Source organism: Salvelinus alpinus, chromosome 24, assembly GCF_045679555.1.
Source record: "Salvelinus alpinus chromosome 24, SLU_Salpinus.1, whole genome shotgun sequence".
Classification (NCBI taxonomy): Eukaryota; Metazoa; Chordata; class Actinopteri; order Salmoniformes; family Salmonidae; genus Salvelinus; species Salvelinus alpinus.
Window position 1 is genome coordinate 43,328,469 of NC_092109.1, and position 16,835 is coordinate 43,345,303.

General features: G+C 44.4%; 1 protein-coding gene across 1 annotated transcript in view; it reads left to right on the forward strand.

The window, feature by feature from the left end:
• Positions 1–16,835, forward strand: part of grik1a (glutamate receptor, ionotropic, kainate 1a) — a 140,185-nt gene that overhangs the window by 13,725 nt on the left and 109,625 nt on the right. The window contains exons 2-3 of the mRNA XM_071364988.1: positions 13,800–13,967; positions 14,784–14,878. Of these exons, the coding sequence (XP_071221089.1) occupies positions 13,800–13,967; positions 14,784–14,878 (263 nt within the window). The remainder of the gene's footprint in view (positions 1–13,799; positions 13,968–14,783; positions 14,879–16,835) is intronic.

Below are 16,835 nucleotides of genomic sequence, written 5' to 3' on the forward strand. Positions count from 1 at the left end.
TGCACAGGATACTAGCAATATCAAAAATAAAAAAGATGTGGCTGGGGAGTGGTTAGAGCATTTCTTTCACATGACCCATCAATTTAGACAAGTGTGCAAGAATCATCTAGTAATTATACAACATTAATCTGGACACTTTCTAATTTATTTATCTAGGCAAGTCAGTCTAATCCAGGCGACGCTGGGCCAATTGTGCACCACCCAATCACAGCCAGATGTGATGCAGCCTGGATTTGAACCAGGGACTGCAGTGACGCCTCTTGCCTTAGACCACTCGGGAGCCCACATCTAGTGGATGGTGGACGGGTCACAAGTGGATGTGTCACTATTGTCTAGACATGTCCACATGTTCATGAAATACAATAGATGGCCGTAATCACCCACAGACACACCTGGCTAACTTGATGGGTCATGTAATCATTTGGCGAAGTAGAGTCTAGATAGCTAGCTATACAATGAATCTAATAGTGCTTTCAAGACAGGGAACTTAGAAAAACACGAGGTCAAATGATGAGGTCCGTGATCTTCAGGTCGGGAAGTTGGAGTTGGATGACCTTTCAAAAGATTTTTCTCAGTCTTTCCTCCGTTTTTTTTCTCCCAGAGTTTCCAGTTGTCTTGAACGTGGCAATAATCCCAACCCATACTGATTGCCATAGCTAGCTACCATGCATGAATCTGCAGGTAGCTAAAGTTAACCAACTAGCAATGCAAATAGTTTTTCTGACATACAAATAATATTACTACACAGATCCTAACGTCAGCTAGCGAGCCAGCCAGCCAGCTAACGTAACAGAACGCTTTAACTTGCAATGAAAACAACTTTCTGACAATTAGAAACGTATATCTGAAAATGTAGCTAGCTAGCCTCTTACCCCGTAAACATGGATGAACGCTTCTCCCTCTCTGTCACGTATGCCATGGTTGCCCTTAGTTTGACGATGTAATCCAGAGACGGGTGTTTAATACAACAGCCTTCTGTGTGTTCTCTTTTTCAACTCCCTCCGCATATTTGCAATCAAACGCCAGAATCTCCTTAGCTATCATACTCTGCTTCCAACAGGCTTCCACCACTGGCTTAAAAATTCTGTCAACTTCTTTCGTGACAACAACACTGTTGATTGCCGTTTCTTCGCCATCACTGTCATCAGAAGACTCAACAATGGCTGGTTCAATTCAAATGTTTTTACCTAAATCAGGGGTTTCCTCATCGTCTGGTGCATGGCATGATCGCCCTCCAGAAACACTTTTGCAGTTCTTCGTGATACACTGTATATACAAAGTATGTGGACACCCCTTAAAATTAGTGGATTTGGTTATTTCGGCCACACCAGTTGCTGACAGGTGTATTAAAAACGAGCACACCGCCATGCAATCTCCATAGACAAACATTGGCAGTAGAATGGCCTTACTGAAGGCCCTTGCTAGAGCTGCCCCGGTCAACTGTAAGTGCTGTTATTGTGAGGTGGAAACGTCTAGGAGTAGGAACGGCTCAGCGTCTTGGTGGTAGGACATACGAGCTCACAGAACGTTACGGCCACATGCTGAAGCGTGTAGCACGTAAAAATCGTCTGTTCTCGGTTGCAACACACACTACCGAGTTCCAAACTGTCTCTGGAAGCAACGTCAGCATAATAACTGTTTGTCGGGATCTTCATGAAATGGGTTTCCATGGCCGAGCAGCCTCACACAAGCCTAAGATCACCATGTGCAATGCCAAGCGTGGGCTGGAGTGGTGTAAAGCTTGCCGCCATTGGAATCTGGAGCAGTTGAAGCGCCTTCTCTGGAGTGATGAATCACGCTTCACCATCTGGCAGTCTGACGGACTAATCTGGGTTTGGCAAATGGCAAGTACAAGTGGCAAGTCTAAATGTGCAGTGAAGGCAAATTGAAAGTGCAACGAGGCATGCAACTGAAATGCAGAGAGCAGCAATGAGGTTCCCGAGGTAGACATGTACAACTGAATAATGTCCTTAATCAGACTTTGCAAAGCATTGTCGGAGTCCGGTAGTACCGTGAAGAGTGCAAAGAGAGTAGTGCAACAAGGTCCCTGAGAGGCAGTACCTAGATGTGGGCAGGTGAATATGGCTAGTGCCGTGCCACAGAGTTCAACAGGGTTACAGTAGCTGGAATGAAACTGTTCTTGAGCCTGCTAGTGTGGGAACGTAGAGACCTGTACCGCCTGCCTGATGGTAGGAGGGAAAACAGTTTGTGGCATGGATGTGAAGGGTCCCTGATGATGTCGCACGCCCTACGCAGACACCGCTTGCGCTGGAGGTCTACGATGGCAGGGAGTTGCGCACCAGTGATGTGCTGGGCGGTTATCACCACCCGTTGCAGGGCCTTCCGGTCGGCCAAAGAGCATCCGCCAAACCACACTGTGGCGCAGTTAGTCAGAATGCTCTCGACCGTGCAGCGGTAAAAGTTAACCAGGAACTTGGGAGACAGGTGGGCCTTCTTCAGCCTCCTCAAAAAGTACAGGCACTGCTGTGCCTTTTTGACCAGGGTTGAGGTGTTGAGGGACCAGGAGAGGTCCTCGGAGATGTAGGCTGGGCAAACACTCCTCCTCTGTGCCATCAATGAGAACTGGGGCGTGGCTGCAGCTTTTAGACTTCCTGTTATCCACAATGAGCTCCTTGGTTTTCTTTGAATTGAGGGCCAAGTTGTTGTCAGTGCACCATGCAGCCAGGTGCTTGGCCTCCTCCCTGTAGGCTGACTCGTCATTGTCACTGATCAGGCCTACCGCAGCGGTGTCGTCTGCGAACTTGATGATGGTGTTGGAACCGGGTACATGAACTCAGTCGTAGGTGAAGAGGGAGTACAGGAGGGGGCTCAACACGCAGCCCTGTGGAACACCGGTGTTCAGGGTTGAGGAGGTGAAGTTGTCTAAACCTGACAGACTGGGGTCTGTTGGAGAGGAAGTCTTAAGTCCAGTTACAGAGAGAGGGGCTGATCCCTAGGTCATGGAGTTTGGTGACCAGTCTAGAGGGAATGATCGTATTGAATGCTGAGCTAAAATCTATGAACAGCATTCTCACATAGGTGTTGGGTTTGTCCAGGTGGGTCAGGGCAGAGTGTAAAGCTGTGGAGATGGCGTCCTCTGTAGACCTGTTCGTTCGGTAGGCAAACTGGTGAGGATCCAGTGTTGGAGGGTAGGCCAAAACCAGTCTTTGGAAACACTTCCTGATCGTGGGGGTGAGCGCAACAGGTCGGAGGTCATTCAGGCTCGATGCGGTCTTAAAGCACTAACCGGTCATGTTGTGTGGTCATAATACGGTCATACACAACAACCCTAGGAGGGACTTCCAATTTCATTGGCTGATCCCTCCTGATGACCCTGTTGGAGTCATGTCCAACCGGGTCATCAGGAGGGATCAGCCAATCGTGAAGAAGATAATTGACTACTTCAGAATGGAGATGGCCTCAATGGCGCTGCCAGTGTGCTCAGAGGCCATAATTGAATGGATATCTACCCTGATGCCTAGTCACTTTACCCTGCCTTCATGTACATATCTACCTCAAATACCTTATTATTATCTATCCTGATGTCTAGTCACTTTACCCTGCCTTCATGTACATATCTACCTCAAATACCTTATTATTATCTATCCTGATGTCTAGTCACTTTACCCTGCCTTCATGTACATATCTACCTCAAATACCTTATTATTATCTATCCTGATGTCTAGTCACTTTACCCTGCCTTCATGTACATATCTACCTCAAATACCTTATTATTATCTATCCTGATGTCTAGTCATTTTACCCTGCCTTCATGTACATATCTACCTCAAATACCTTATTATTATCTATCCTGATGCCTAGTCTCTTTACCCTGCCTTCATGTACATATCTACTTCAAATACCTTATTATTATCTATCCTGATGCCTAGTCACTTTACCCTGCCTTCATGTACATATCTACCTCAAATACCTTATTATTATCTATCCTGATGCCTCGTCACTTTACCCTGCCTTCATGTACATATCTACCTCCAATACCTTATTATTATCTATCCTGATGCCTAGTCACTTTACCCTGCCTTCATGTACATATCTACCTCAAATACCTTATTATTATCTATCCTGATGCCTAGTCACTTTACCCTGCCTTCATGTACATATCTACCTCTAATACCTTATTATTATCTATCCTGATGCCTAGTCTCTTTACCCTGCCTTCATGTACATATCTACCTCAAATACCTTATTATTATCTATCCTGATGCCTAGTCACTTTACCCTGCCTTCATGTACATATCTACCTCAAATACCTTATTATTATCTATCCTGATGCCTAGTCTCTTTACCCTGCCTTCATGTACATATCTACCTCAAATACCTTATTATTATCTACCCTGATGTCTAGTCTCTTTACCCTGCCTTCATGTACATATCTACCTCAAATACCTTATTATTATCTATCCTGATGTCTAGTCACTTTACCCTGCCTTCATGTACATATCTACCTCAAATACCTTATTATTATCTATCCTGATGCCTAGTCACTTTACCCTGCCTTCATGGACATATCTACCTCAAGTACCATGTACCTCTGCACATTGATCTGGTACTCCCTTTAAACTTTTAGAGGTTACAACCGTTAAGAGATGAATGACTATGATAGTAGATAACAGAGGATGGATCAACCACATTGTAGTTACTCCACAATACTAACATAAAAGAAGGAAGCCTGTACAGAATAAAAAATATTCCAAAACATGCCTCCTGTTTGCAACAAGGCACTAAAGTAATACTGCAAAGAAATGACATGTTTGTCCTGAATATAAAGTGTTGCGTAAAGACAGACAGACAGACAGACAGACAGACAGACAGACAGACAGACAGACAGACAGACAGACAGACAGACAGACAGACAGACAGACAGACAGACAGACAGACAGACAGACAGACAGACAGACAGACAGACAGAGGTACATTCTACACCTGCATTGCTTTCTGTTTGGGGTTTTTTAGGCTGGGTTTCTGTACAGCACTTTGAGATATCAGCTGATGTACGAAGGGCTATATAAATCAATGTGATTTGATTTTGAGGTCGATAGCAGAGTTTCCCAAAATCTGGGCCTTAAAGGGTAATCAACTAATCATCTAGCGTTGATTATTTGAATCAGCTGTGTAGTGCTAGGGAAAACCCCAAAATGTGCACCCCTTTTTAGGTCCTAAGGACTGAGTTTGGGAAACGCTGATATATAGAATCATGATTTCCCCCCCCCCCCCCCCCCCTCCGGATATTAAAAATAGATTTTTAAACCTAAGCACTGCTGCGCGAGAGGCTAGCATTCTATTACTGCTGCTGCTGAGGGGCCGGTGAGATGTGAGCGAGCAGACACAGGACCCAGAACGAGGCTATAGCAGAGGTTAGCTAACTTGTAGCAACCACAATGTCATTTATCATCCCGTATGACAATAGAGAAGCTAGCTAGCCAGCTATAGTGTATATAGTTCATTCCCGAGGCTACGTGATGCACTTTCTCCCCATTTCAGATAAAACAACAGCCTCCCTGTAGTCTAATCCTCATTAGATTCTGTAATTTTATTCCATCTTGCATTAGTGAGCTCTCCCTCCATTTGCTACACGTTGATCCTCTTCGCCACTTTGATTGGCCAACAAAAACAACAAGCTACACGTGAAGGCTACCGGTTGGCTGCCGGTCTTTTTATGGGGCGCGCACGTCATAAAAACTACATTGAAAAGTGTGTTTTTATTAAATTAATAATTTGAAATGTCATGGTGTATCTTTGTGTGTGTAAAAAAAAAAAAAAAAAAGTCAGATTTTTTTTTATTTAGAAAAAGCCTTTTCAGTGTATGCTTATACATAAAACAAGAGAGAGAGAGTGATTCAGCCAAGTACATATTACAACAATTATCGTAAAGTCCCTGTGTGTGTGTCTGGTGTGAAATGGGTTTTGGAACATTCCAAAGGGTTTGACTAGCAGGTGCCAGATCTAATTTTGATCTCTTCAGCTTCCTAAGAAAGGAGACAGACAGACAGAGAAAGAGACAGAGACAGAAGGAGTGAAATTGATGGTCTCATGTGGGGCAAAAATCTGGTGCACTCAATTCAATTATCCTTTAGCCTGATGTGTCCTCTATCCTCTCTCTCACTCTCTCTCTGTCTCTCTCTCTCTCCTTTAGTCTGATGTGCCCTCTATCCTCTCTCTCCTTTAGCCTGATGTGCCCTCTATCCTCTCTCTCCTTTAGCCTGATGTTCCCTCTATCCTCTCTCTCCTTTAGCCTGATGTTCCCTCTATCCTCTCTCTCCTTTAGCCTGATGTGCCCTCTATCCTCTCTCTCCTTTAGCCTGATGTGCCCTCTATCCTCTCTCTCCTTTAGCCTGATGTTCCCTCTATCCTCTCTCTCCTTTAGCCTGATGTTCCCTCTATCCTCTCTCTCCTTTAGCCTGATGTGCCCTCTATCCTCTCTCTCCTTTAGCCTGATGTTCCCTCTATCCTCTCTCTCCTTTAGCCTGATGTGCCCTCTATCCTCTCTCTCCTTTAGCCTGATGTTCCCTCTATCCTCTCTCTCCTTTAGCCTGATGTTCCCTCTATCCTCTCTCTCCTTTAGCCTGATGTTCCCTCTATCCTCTCTCTCCTTTAGCCTGATGTTCCCTCTATCCTCTCTCTCCTTTAGCCTGATGTGCCCTCTATCCTCTCTCTCCTTTAGCCTGATGTGCCCTCTATCCTCTCTCTCCTTTAGCCTGATGTTCCCTCTATCCTCTCTCTCCTTTAGCCTGATGTGCCCTCTATCCTCTCTCTCCTTTAGCCTGATGTTCCCTCTATCCTCTCTCTCCTTTAGCCTGATGTGCCCTCTATCCTCTCTCTTCTTTAGCCTGATGTTCCCTCTATCCTCTCTCTCACTCTCTCTCTGTCTCTCTCTCTCCTTTAGCCTGATGTGCCCTCTATCCTCTCTCTCCTTTAGCCTGATGTGCCCTCTATCCTCTCTCTCCTTTAGCCTGATGTTCCCTCTATCCTCTCTCTCCTTTAGCCTGATGTTCCCTCTATCCTCTCTCTCCTTTAGCCTGATGTTCCCTCTATCCTCTCTCTCCTTTAGCCTGATGTGCCCTCTATCCTCTCTCTCCTTTAGCCTGATGTTCCCTCTATCCTCTCTCTCCTTTAGCCTGATGTTCCCTCTATCCTCTCTCTCCTTTAGCCTGATGTTCCCTCTATCCTCTCTCTCCTTTAGCCTGATGTTCCCTCTATCCTCTCTCTCCTTTAGCCTGATGTGCCCTCTATCCTCTCTCTCCTTTAGCCTGATGTTCCCTCTATCCTCTCTCTCCTTTAGCCTGATGTGCCCTCTATCCTCTCTCTCCTTTAGCCTGATGTGCCCTCTATCCTCTCTCTCCTTTAGCCTGATGTTCCCTCTATCCTCTCTCTCCTTTAGCCTGATGTGCCCTCTATCCTCTCTCTCCTTTAGCCTGATGTGCCCTCTATCCTCTCTCTCCTTTAGCCTGATGTTCCCTCTATCCTCTCTCTCCTTTAGCCTGATGTGCCCTCTATCCTCTCTCTTCTTTAGCCTGATGTTCCCTCTATCCTCTCTCTCACTCTCTCTCTGTCTCTCTCTCTCCTTTAGCCTGATGTGCCCTCTATCCTCTCTCTCCTTTAGCCTGATGTGCCCTCTATCCTCTCTCTCCTTTAGCCTGATGTTCCCTCTATCCTCTCTCTCCTTTAGCCTGATGTTCCCTCTATCCTCTCTCTCCTTTAGCCTGATGTTCCCTCTATCCTCTCTCTCACTCTCTCTCTGTCTCTCTCTCTCCTTTAGCCTGATGTGCCCTCTATCCTCTCTCTCCTTTAGCCTGATGTTCCCTCTATCCTCTCTCTCCTTTAGTCTGATGTGCCCTCTATCCTCTCTCTCCTTTAGCCTGATGTGCCCTCTATCCTCTCTCTCCTTTAGCCTGATGTTCCCTCTATCCTCTCTCTCCTTTAGCCTGATGTTCCCTCTATCCTCTCTCTCCTTTAGCCTGATGTGCCCTCTATCCTCTCTCTCACTCTCTCTCTGTCTCTCTCTCTCCTTTAGCCTGATGTGCCCTCTATCCTCTCTCTCCTTTAGCCTGATGTGCCCTCTATCCTCTCTCTCCTTTAGCCTGATGTTCCCTCTATCCTCTCTCTCCTTTAGCCTGATGTTCCCTCTATCCTCTCTCTCCTTTAGCCTGATGTTCCCTCTATCCTCTCTCTCACTCTCTCTCTGTCTCTCTCTCTCCTTTAGCCTGATGTGCCCTCTATCCTCTCTCTCCTTTAGCCTGATGTTCCCTCTATCCTCTCTCTCCTTTAGTCTGATGTGCCCTCTATCCTCTCTCTCCTTTAGCCTGATGTGCCCTCTATCCTCTCTCTCCTTTAGCCTGATGTTCCCTCTATCCTCTCTCTCCTTTAGCCTGATGTTCCCTCTATCCTCTCTCTCCTTTAGCCTGATGTGCCCTCTATCCTCTCTCTCACTCTCTCTCTGTCTCTCTCTCTCCTTTAGCCTGATGTTCCCTCTATCCTCTCTCTCCTTTAGCCTGATGTGCCCTCTATCCTCTCTCTCCTTTAGCCTGATGTTCCCTCTATCCTCTCTCTCCTTTAGCCTGATGTGCCCTCTATCCTCTCTCTCCTTTAGCCTGATGTTCCCTCTATCCTCTCTCTCCTTTAGCCTGATGTGCCCTCTATCCTCTCTCTCCTTTAGCCTGATGTGCCCTCTATCCTCTCTCTCCTTTAGCCTGATGTTCCCTCTATCCTCTCTCTCCTTTAGCCTGATGTTCCCTCTATCCTCTCTCTCCTTTAGCCTGATGTGCCCTCTATCCTCTCTCTCCTTTAGCCTGATGTGCCCTCTATCCTCTCTCTCCTTTAGCCTGATGTGCCCTCTATCCTCTCTCTCCTTTAGCCTGATGTGCCCTCTATCCTCTCTCTCCTTTAGCCTGATGTTCCCTCTATCCTCTCTCTCCTTTAGCCTGATGTGCCCTCTATCCTCTCTCTCCTTTAGTCTGATGTTCCCTCTATCCTCTCTCTCCTTTAGCCTGATGTGCCCTCTATCCTCTCTCTCCTTTAGCCTGATGTGCCCTCTATCCTCTCTCTCCTTTAGCCTGATGTGCCCTCTATCCTCTCTCTCCTTTAGCCTGATGTGCCCTCTATCCTCTCTCTCCTTTAGCCTGATGTTCCCTCTATCCTCTCTCTCCTTTAGCCTGATGTTCCCTCTATCCTCTCTCTCCTTTAGCCTGATGTTCCCTCTATCCTCTCTCTCCTTTAGCCTGATGTGCCCTCTATCCTCTCTCTCCTTTAGCCTGATGTTCCCTCTATCCTCTCTCTCCTTTAGCCTGATGTTCCCTCTATCCTCTCTCTCCTTTAGCCTGATGTGCCCTCTATCCTCTCTCTCCTTTAGCCTGATGTGCTCTGTCTGTCTCTCTCTGTCTCTGTCTCTGTCTCTGTCTCTGTCTCTCTCTGTCTCTGTCTCTCTCTGTCTCTGTCTCTCTCTGTCTCTCTCTGTCTGTCTCTGTCTCTCTCCCTGTCTCTCTCTCTCTCTCCATTTGTATGTTCAACTGTTTCTCTTGTACAAGACAGCTGACACGTCTGTTCTTATTTTGGGGTTGAGGGATATGAAGGTCACAGGGTCTCTCCCTCTTGTCCTCCTCTCTTTCTATCTTCCTCTCTCGCTCCCCATCTCTCCCTCACTCAGTATCAGAACAAAAATATAAACACAACATGTAAAGTGTTGGTCCCATGTTTCATGAGCTGAAATAAAGATCCCAGAAATGTTCCATATGCAAAAAAAGCTTATTTCTCTAAATTTTTGTGCACAAATATTTTTTACATCCTTTGTTAGTAAGCATTTCTCCTTTTCCAAGATAATCCATCCACCTGACAGGTGTGGCATATCAAGAAGCTGATTAAACAGCATGGTCATTACACAGGTGCACCTTGTGCTGGGGACAATTAAAAGGCCACTCTAAAATCTGCAGTTTTGTCACACAACACAATGCCACAGATGTCAAAAAGTTTTGACGGAGCGTGCAATTGGCATGCTGACTGCAGGAATGTCCACCAGAGCTGTTGCCCCAGGTTACAGTGGGTCCGTTATGCAGCTCTCTCTCTCATAGAGAGGGGAGAGCGGGAAGTCGACTGTTTATATGGCGGTCATAAAATACGCTGCCTCTATGCTCTGTAGTGTTTGAGATTGGAATATAAAATTGTGGAACACAGAGAGACACCTGGACATCAAAAGTTTGATTAATTTAAACAATATTTCAATTTTTGAGAATGTGGGAGAGGTCCGTGGACACTTAAGGGACAGTCGTGACGAGTGTGTTTCATTTGGTGATCTCATGAAGGACAGGAAACCCTCATGAAGGACAGGAAACCCTCATTACTGTGTCTTTGGTTTTGTACATTTAATTATGGGGTTTACATCTAAATATTTTGAAACGCATGTGATTTAAATATGAAACTATTTGTGAAAAGATGTAATGTGATGTTAACCTTCTAAATGAGAAAATATGGATTTTCATATAAGGTTAACCAAATCAGTGGCCACGCCCACGTGAGCATAGACATTACGTCGGCGTCATGGAACCGCCCTTTTCTCAGAAGTGTATAAAACCCACTCCTGACGAAATGTACATTAAGACTAGAAAATATAGAGCTGACGCTACATGTTGACATGGTTAAGAACTACCACTCTATAGGCCCAGGAGACCAGACAGTAGGTAGCGTTGGCTACACGGCTGGAAATGGTTCAACTCTGAGACTATCGATCACTACAGAATAAGACCAAATCCTATACGTAGAATTACTAGTCTGCAGCTGGAAATTGCATAAGTCTAGTACGAGAATACCCGACAACCGCGGATGCATCTATTCTATACAACGACCATCTCCTTACTTTCATCTCTCCCTGCTTCCATCTCTCCCTGCTTCCATCTCTCCCTGCTTCCATCTCTCCCTGCCTCCATCTCTCCCTGCCTCCATCTCTCCCTGCTTCCATCTCTCCTTACTTCCATCTCTCCCTGCCTCCATCTCTCCCTGCTTCCATCTCTCCCTGCCTCCATCTCTCCCTGCCTCCATCTCTCCCTGCTTCCATCTCTCCTTACTTCCATCTCTCCCTGCTTCCATCTCTCCTTACTTCCATCTCTCCCTGCTTCCATCTCTCCCTGCTTCCATCTCTCCTTACTTCCATCTCTCCCTGCTTCCATCTCTCCTTACTTCCATCTCTCCCTGCTTCCATCTCTCCTTACTTCCATCTCTCCTTACTTCCATCTCTCCCTGCTTCCATCTCTCCCTGCTTCCATTTCTCCCTGCTTCCATCTCTCCCTGCTTCCATTTCTCCCTGCTTCCATCTCTCCCTGCTTCCATCTCTCCTTACTTCCATCTCTCCCTGCTTCCATCTCTCCTTACTTCCATCTCTCCCTGCTTCCATTTCTCCCTGCCTCCATCTCTCCCTGCCTCCATCTCTCCCTGCCTCCATCTCTCCCTGCTTCCATCTCTCCCTGCCTCCATCTCTCCTTGCCTCCATCTCTCCCTGCCTCCATCTCTCCCTGCTTCCATCTCTCCCTGCTTCCCTCTCCTTACTTCCATCTCTCCCTGCCTCCATCTCTCCCTGCCTCCATCTCTCCCTGCCTCCATCTCTCCCTGCCTCCATCTCTCCCTGCCCCCATCTCTCCCTGCCTCCATCTCTCCCTGCTTCCATCTCTCCCTGCTTCCCTCTCCTTACTTCCATCTCTCCCTGCTTCCCTCTCCTTACTTCCATCTCTCCCTGCCTCCATCTCTCCCTGCCTCCATCTCTCCCTGCCTCCATCTCTCCCTGCCTCCATCTCTCCCTGCCTCCATCTCTTCCTGCCTCCATCTCTCCCTGCCTCCATCTCTCCCTGCCTCCATCTCTCCCTCCTTCCATCTCTCCATCCCTCCATCTCTCTCATTCTCCCTAATTCCTCCCTCCCTCCATCTCTCCCTTCCTTCTGCCCTCATCCCTCCCTCCATCTCATCCCTCCTTCCTTCCTCCCTCTATCTCTCCCTCTCTCCAGCTCTTCCTCCCTCATTCTCGTTGAACCTCATCCCTCCATCCATCTCTCCCTCCATATCTTCCTCCCTCCATCCCCCTCTCTCTCTCCATAGGGCCCTGGTCAAAGTAAAGTAATGCACTATATAGAGAATAGAGAAGGTGGATCAGTTTTACAGGAACATGATAGAATCAGGTTGCACTGTATTAAATCATGGTTGTTAAATGTGCTCCGATAATGTATTGTAGATAATGTATTGTAGATAATGTATTGTAGATCATGTATTGTAGATCATGTATTGTAGATCATGTATTGTAGATCATGTATTATAGATAATGTATTGTAGATAATGTATTGTAGATAATGTATTGTAGATCATGTATTGTAGATCATGTATTGTAGATAAAGTATTGTAGATAAAGTATTGTAGATAAAGTATTGTAGATAAAGTATTGTAGATAAAGTATTGTAGATAAAGTATTGTAGATAAAGTATTGTAGATAAAGTATTGTAGATAAAGTATTGTAGATCATGTATTGTAGATAATGTATTGTAGATAAAGTATTGTAGATAAAGTATTGTAGATCATGTATTGTAGATCATGTATTGTAGATAAAGTATTGTAGATCATGTATTATAGATCATGTATTGTAGATAATATATTGTAGATCATGTATTATATATCATGTATTGTAGATAAAGTATTGTAGATCATGTATTGTAGATAATGTATTGTAGATAATGTATTGTAGATAAAGTATTGTAGATCATGTAGCGAAATCATTCCATTCTCAATGTACTTTTCCTCCTGTGACTGGGTCAGGTTTGCTGTTGAATCTAACCATTCATTAATAACATGGTAAAATAATCACCCATTGCACAAAGCCATGCATTTTACATAAACCAATCTGCATCCCAAAAAAGCACCCTATTCCCTAGGTAGTGCACTACATTTCCCATAGGGCTCTGATCAGAGGTAGTGCACTACTTTTCCCATAGGGCTCTGGTCGAAGGTAGTGCACTACATTTCCCATAGGGCTCTGGTCAGAGGTAGTGCACTACTTTTCCCATAGGGCTCTGGTCAGAGGTAGTGCACTACTTTTCCCATAGGGCTCTGGTCGAAGGTAGTGCACTACATTTCCCATAGGGCTCTGGTCGAAGGTAGTGCACTACTTTTCCCATAGGGCTCTGGTCGGAGGTAGTGCACTACTTTTCCCATAGGGCTCTGGTCGAAGGTAGTGCACTACTTTTCCCATAGGGCTCTGGTCGAAGGTCGTGCACTACTTTTCCCATAGGGCTCTGGTCGAAGGTCGTGCACTATAGGGAATAATTTGGGACATAGGCATGTATTTTACATAAACCATTATTCATAAACCATTATTCATAAACCATAATTCATTAGATAAGGCATGTTTTGTTTCCAACTGGTTTTTCACAAATAACGAAATAATTGCTTTCTGGCTTCGTTGCATAATTAACTGTCTCCATCCCCTCCTTCTCATCAGTTCATTTTTCTCTCTTTACCTTCTTCTTTTCTTCCCTCTGTTATTTATTTTTTAAATCTCTAACTCAAGTGATGGCTTTGTTTCTATGTATTTATTTATTACGGGTGAACTATTTCACTATCTCTCTTTTTCCCTCTACCGCCATCTCCCCCCTCTCTCCCTCTCCCCTCTCTTCCTCTCCCCTTCTCCCCTTCTCCCCTCTCTCCCTCTCCCCTCTCTCCCCTTCTCCCCTCTCTCCCCCTCTCTCTCCCTCTCCCCTTCACCCCCCTCTCCCCTTCTCCCCTCTCTCCCCTTCTCCTTCATTTTCTCCCTCCAGGTGGTATCTTTGAGACTCGTGAGAGTGAGTTGGTGAGTGTAGAGGAGTTGGCCTTTAAGTTTGCAGTGAGCAACATCAACAGGAACCGGACCTTAATGCCCAACACCACTCTGACCTACGACATCCAGAGGATCAACCTCTTCGACAGCTTCGAGGGCTCCAGGAGAGGTAACACCGGGGGGGATGCAATAGTTGTACAGCAGATTAATATTCAGCCAATTCTAAATGCGCCCAAAACCACCACTGCTTTGTCTTTATTTTCTCTTTTTTCTTTTTCATCCCCTCTCCTTCCCTCTCCTTTCCTTCCTTCCCTCTCCTTTCCTTCCTTCCCTCTACTTTCCTTCCTTCCCTCTACTTTCCTTCCTTCCCTCTCCTTTCCTTCCTTCCCTCTCCTTTCCTTCCTTCCCTCTCCTTTCCTTCCTTCCCTCTCCTTTCCTTCCTTCCCTCTCCTTTCCTTCCTTCCCTCTCCTTTCCTTCCTCCCCTCTACTTTCCTTCCTTCCCTCTCCTTTCCTTCCTTCCCTCTCCTCTCCTTTCCTTCCCTCTCCTTTCTTCCCCTCTCCTCTCCTTCCCTCTCCTTTCCTCCCCTCCCCTCTCCTTTCCCTCCCCTCTCCTTTCCTCCCCTCTCCTTTCCTCCCCTCTCCTTTCCTTCCCTCCCATCACCTCCTCTCTTCTCCTCTCTCCCCACTCCTCTCATCCCCTCACCCCCTCACCTCTCCTCCCCCTCTCTTCTCCTCATTCTCCTCCTTTCCTCCCACCTCCCCTCACCCCACTCCTCTCATCCCCTCCCTCCCCCTCTCTTCTCCTCATTCTCCTCCTTTCCTCCCGCCTCACCCCACTCCTCTCATCCCCTCCCCCCTCCCCCCTCACCTCTCCTCCCCCTCTCCTCTCCTCTCCTCATTCTCCTCCTCTCCTCCCCTCACCCCACTCCTCTCCTCCCCTCACCCCACTCCCCTGCTCACCCCACTCCCATCTCCTCTCCCCAGTGTGTGACCAGTTGGCTCTGGGTGTATCTGCAGTGTTTGGTCCGTCCCACAGCTCCTCAGTCAGTGCTGTCCAGTCCATCTGTAACGCCCTGGAGGTGAGAGAACATCACATTACATCACATTTACATTCATATACTTATTAAACTGATGTTTTTACAGATGTACTTATTATACTGATGTTTTTACATGCTGTTTTTACGTGTTTCTACACCTGCATTGCTTGCTGTTTGGGGTTTTAGGCTGGGTTTCTGTACAGCACTTTGAGATATCAGCTGATGTAAGAAGGGCTATATAAATAAATTTGATTTTATTTACATTCATATACTTATTATACTGGTGTTTTTACAGACGTACTTATTATACCGATGTTTTTACAGACGTACTTATTATACTGGTGTTTTTACATTCATATACTTATTATACTGGTGTTTTTACATATGTACTTATTATACTGGTGTTTTTACATTCATATACTTATTATACTGGTGTTTTTACAGATGTACTTATTATACTGGTGTTTTTACATTCATATACTTATTATACTGGTGTTTTTACATATGTACTTATTATACCGATATTTTTACAGATGTACTTATTATACCGATGTTTTTACAGACGTACTTATTATACCGATGTTTTTACATTCATATACTTATTATACTGGTGTTTTTACATATGTACTTATTATACCGATGTTTTTACAGATGTACTTATTATACTGGTGTTTTTACATTCATATACTTATTATACTGGTGTTTTTACATATGTACTTATTATACCGATGTTTTTACAGATGTACTTATTATACTGGTGTTTTTACAGACGTACTTATTATACAGGTGTTTTTACAGACGTACTTATTATACCGATGTTTTTACAGACGTACTTATTATACCGATGTTTTTACATTCATATACTTATTATACCAATGTTTTTACAGACGTACTTATTATACTGGTGTTTTTACATTCATATACTTATTATACCGATGTTTTTTACAGACGTACTTATTATACCGATGTTTTTACAGACGTACTTATTATACTGGTGTTTTTACAGATGTACTTATTATACAGGTGTTTTTACAGACGTACTTATTATACCGATGTTTTTACAGACGTACTTATTATACCGATGTTTTTACAGACGTACTTATTATACCGGTGTTTTTACAGACGTACTTATTATACCGATGTTTTTACAGACGTACTTATTATACTGGTGTTTTTACATTCATATACTTATTATACCGATGTTTTTACAGATGTACTTATTATACTGGTGTTTTTACAGACGTACTTATTATACCGATGTTTTTACAGACGTACTTATTATACCGATGTTTTTACAGATGTACTTATTATACCTGTGTTTTTACAGACGTACTTATTATACTGGTGTTTTTACAGACGTACTTATTATACCGGTGTTTTTACAGACGTACTTATTATACTGGTGTTTTTACATTCATATACTTATTATACCGATGTTTTTACAGACGTACTTATTATACCGATGTTTTTACAGACGTACTTATTATACCGGTGTTTTTACAGACGTACTTATTATACCGGTGTTTTTACAGACGTACTTATTATACCGGTGTTTTTACAGATGTACTTATTATACCGGTGTTTTTACAGACGTACTTATTATACTGATGTTTTTACAGACGTACTTATTATACCGATGTTTTTACAGACGTACTTATTATACCGGTGTTTTTACAGACGTACTTATTATACTGGTGTTTTTACAGACGTACTTATTATACCGGTGTTTTTACAGACGTACTTATTATACTGGTGTTTTTACAGACGTACTTATTATACCGGTGTTTTTACAGACGTACTTATTATACCGGTGTTTTTACAGACGTACTTATTATACCGGTGTTTTTACAGACGTACTTATTATACTGGTGTTTTTACAGATGTACTTATTATACCGGTGTTTTTACAGATGTACTTATTATACCGATGTTTTTACAGACGTACTTATTATACCGATGTTTTTACAGATGTACTTATTATACCGATGTTTTTACATATG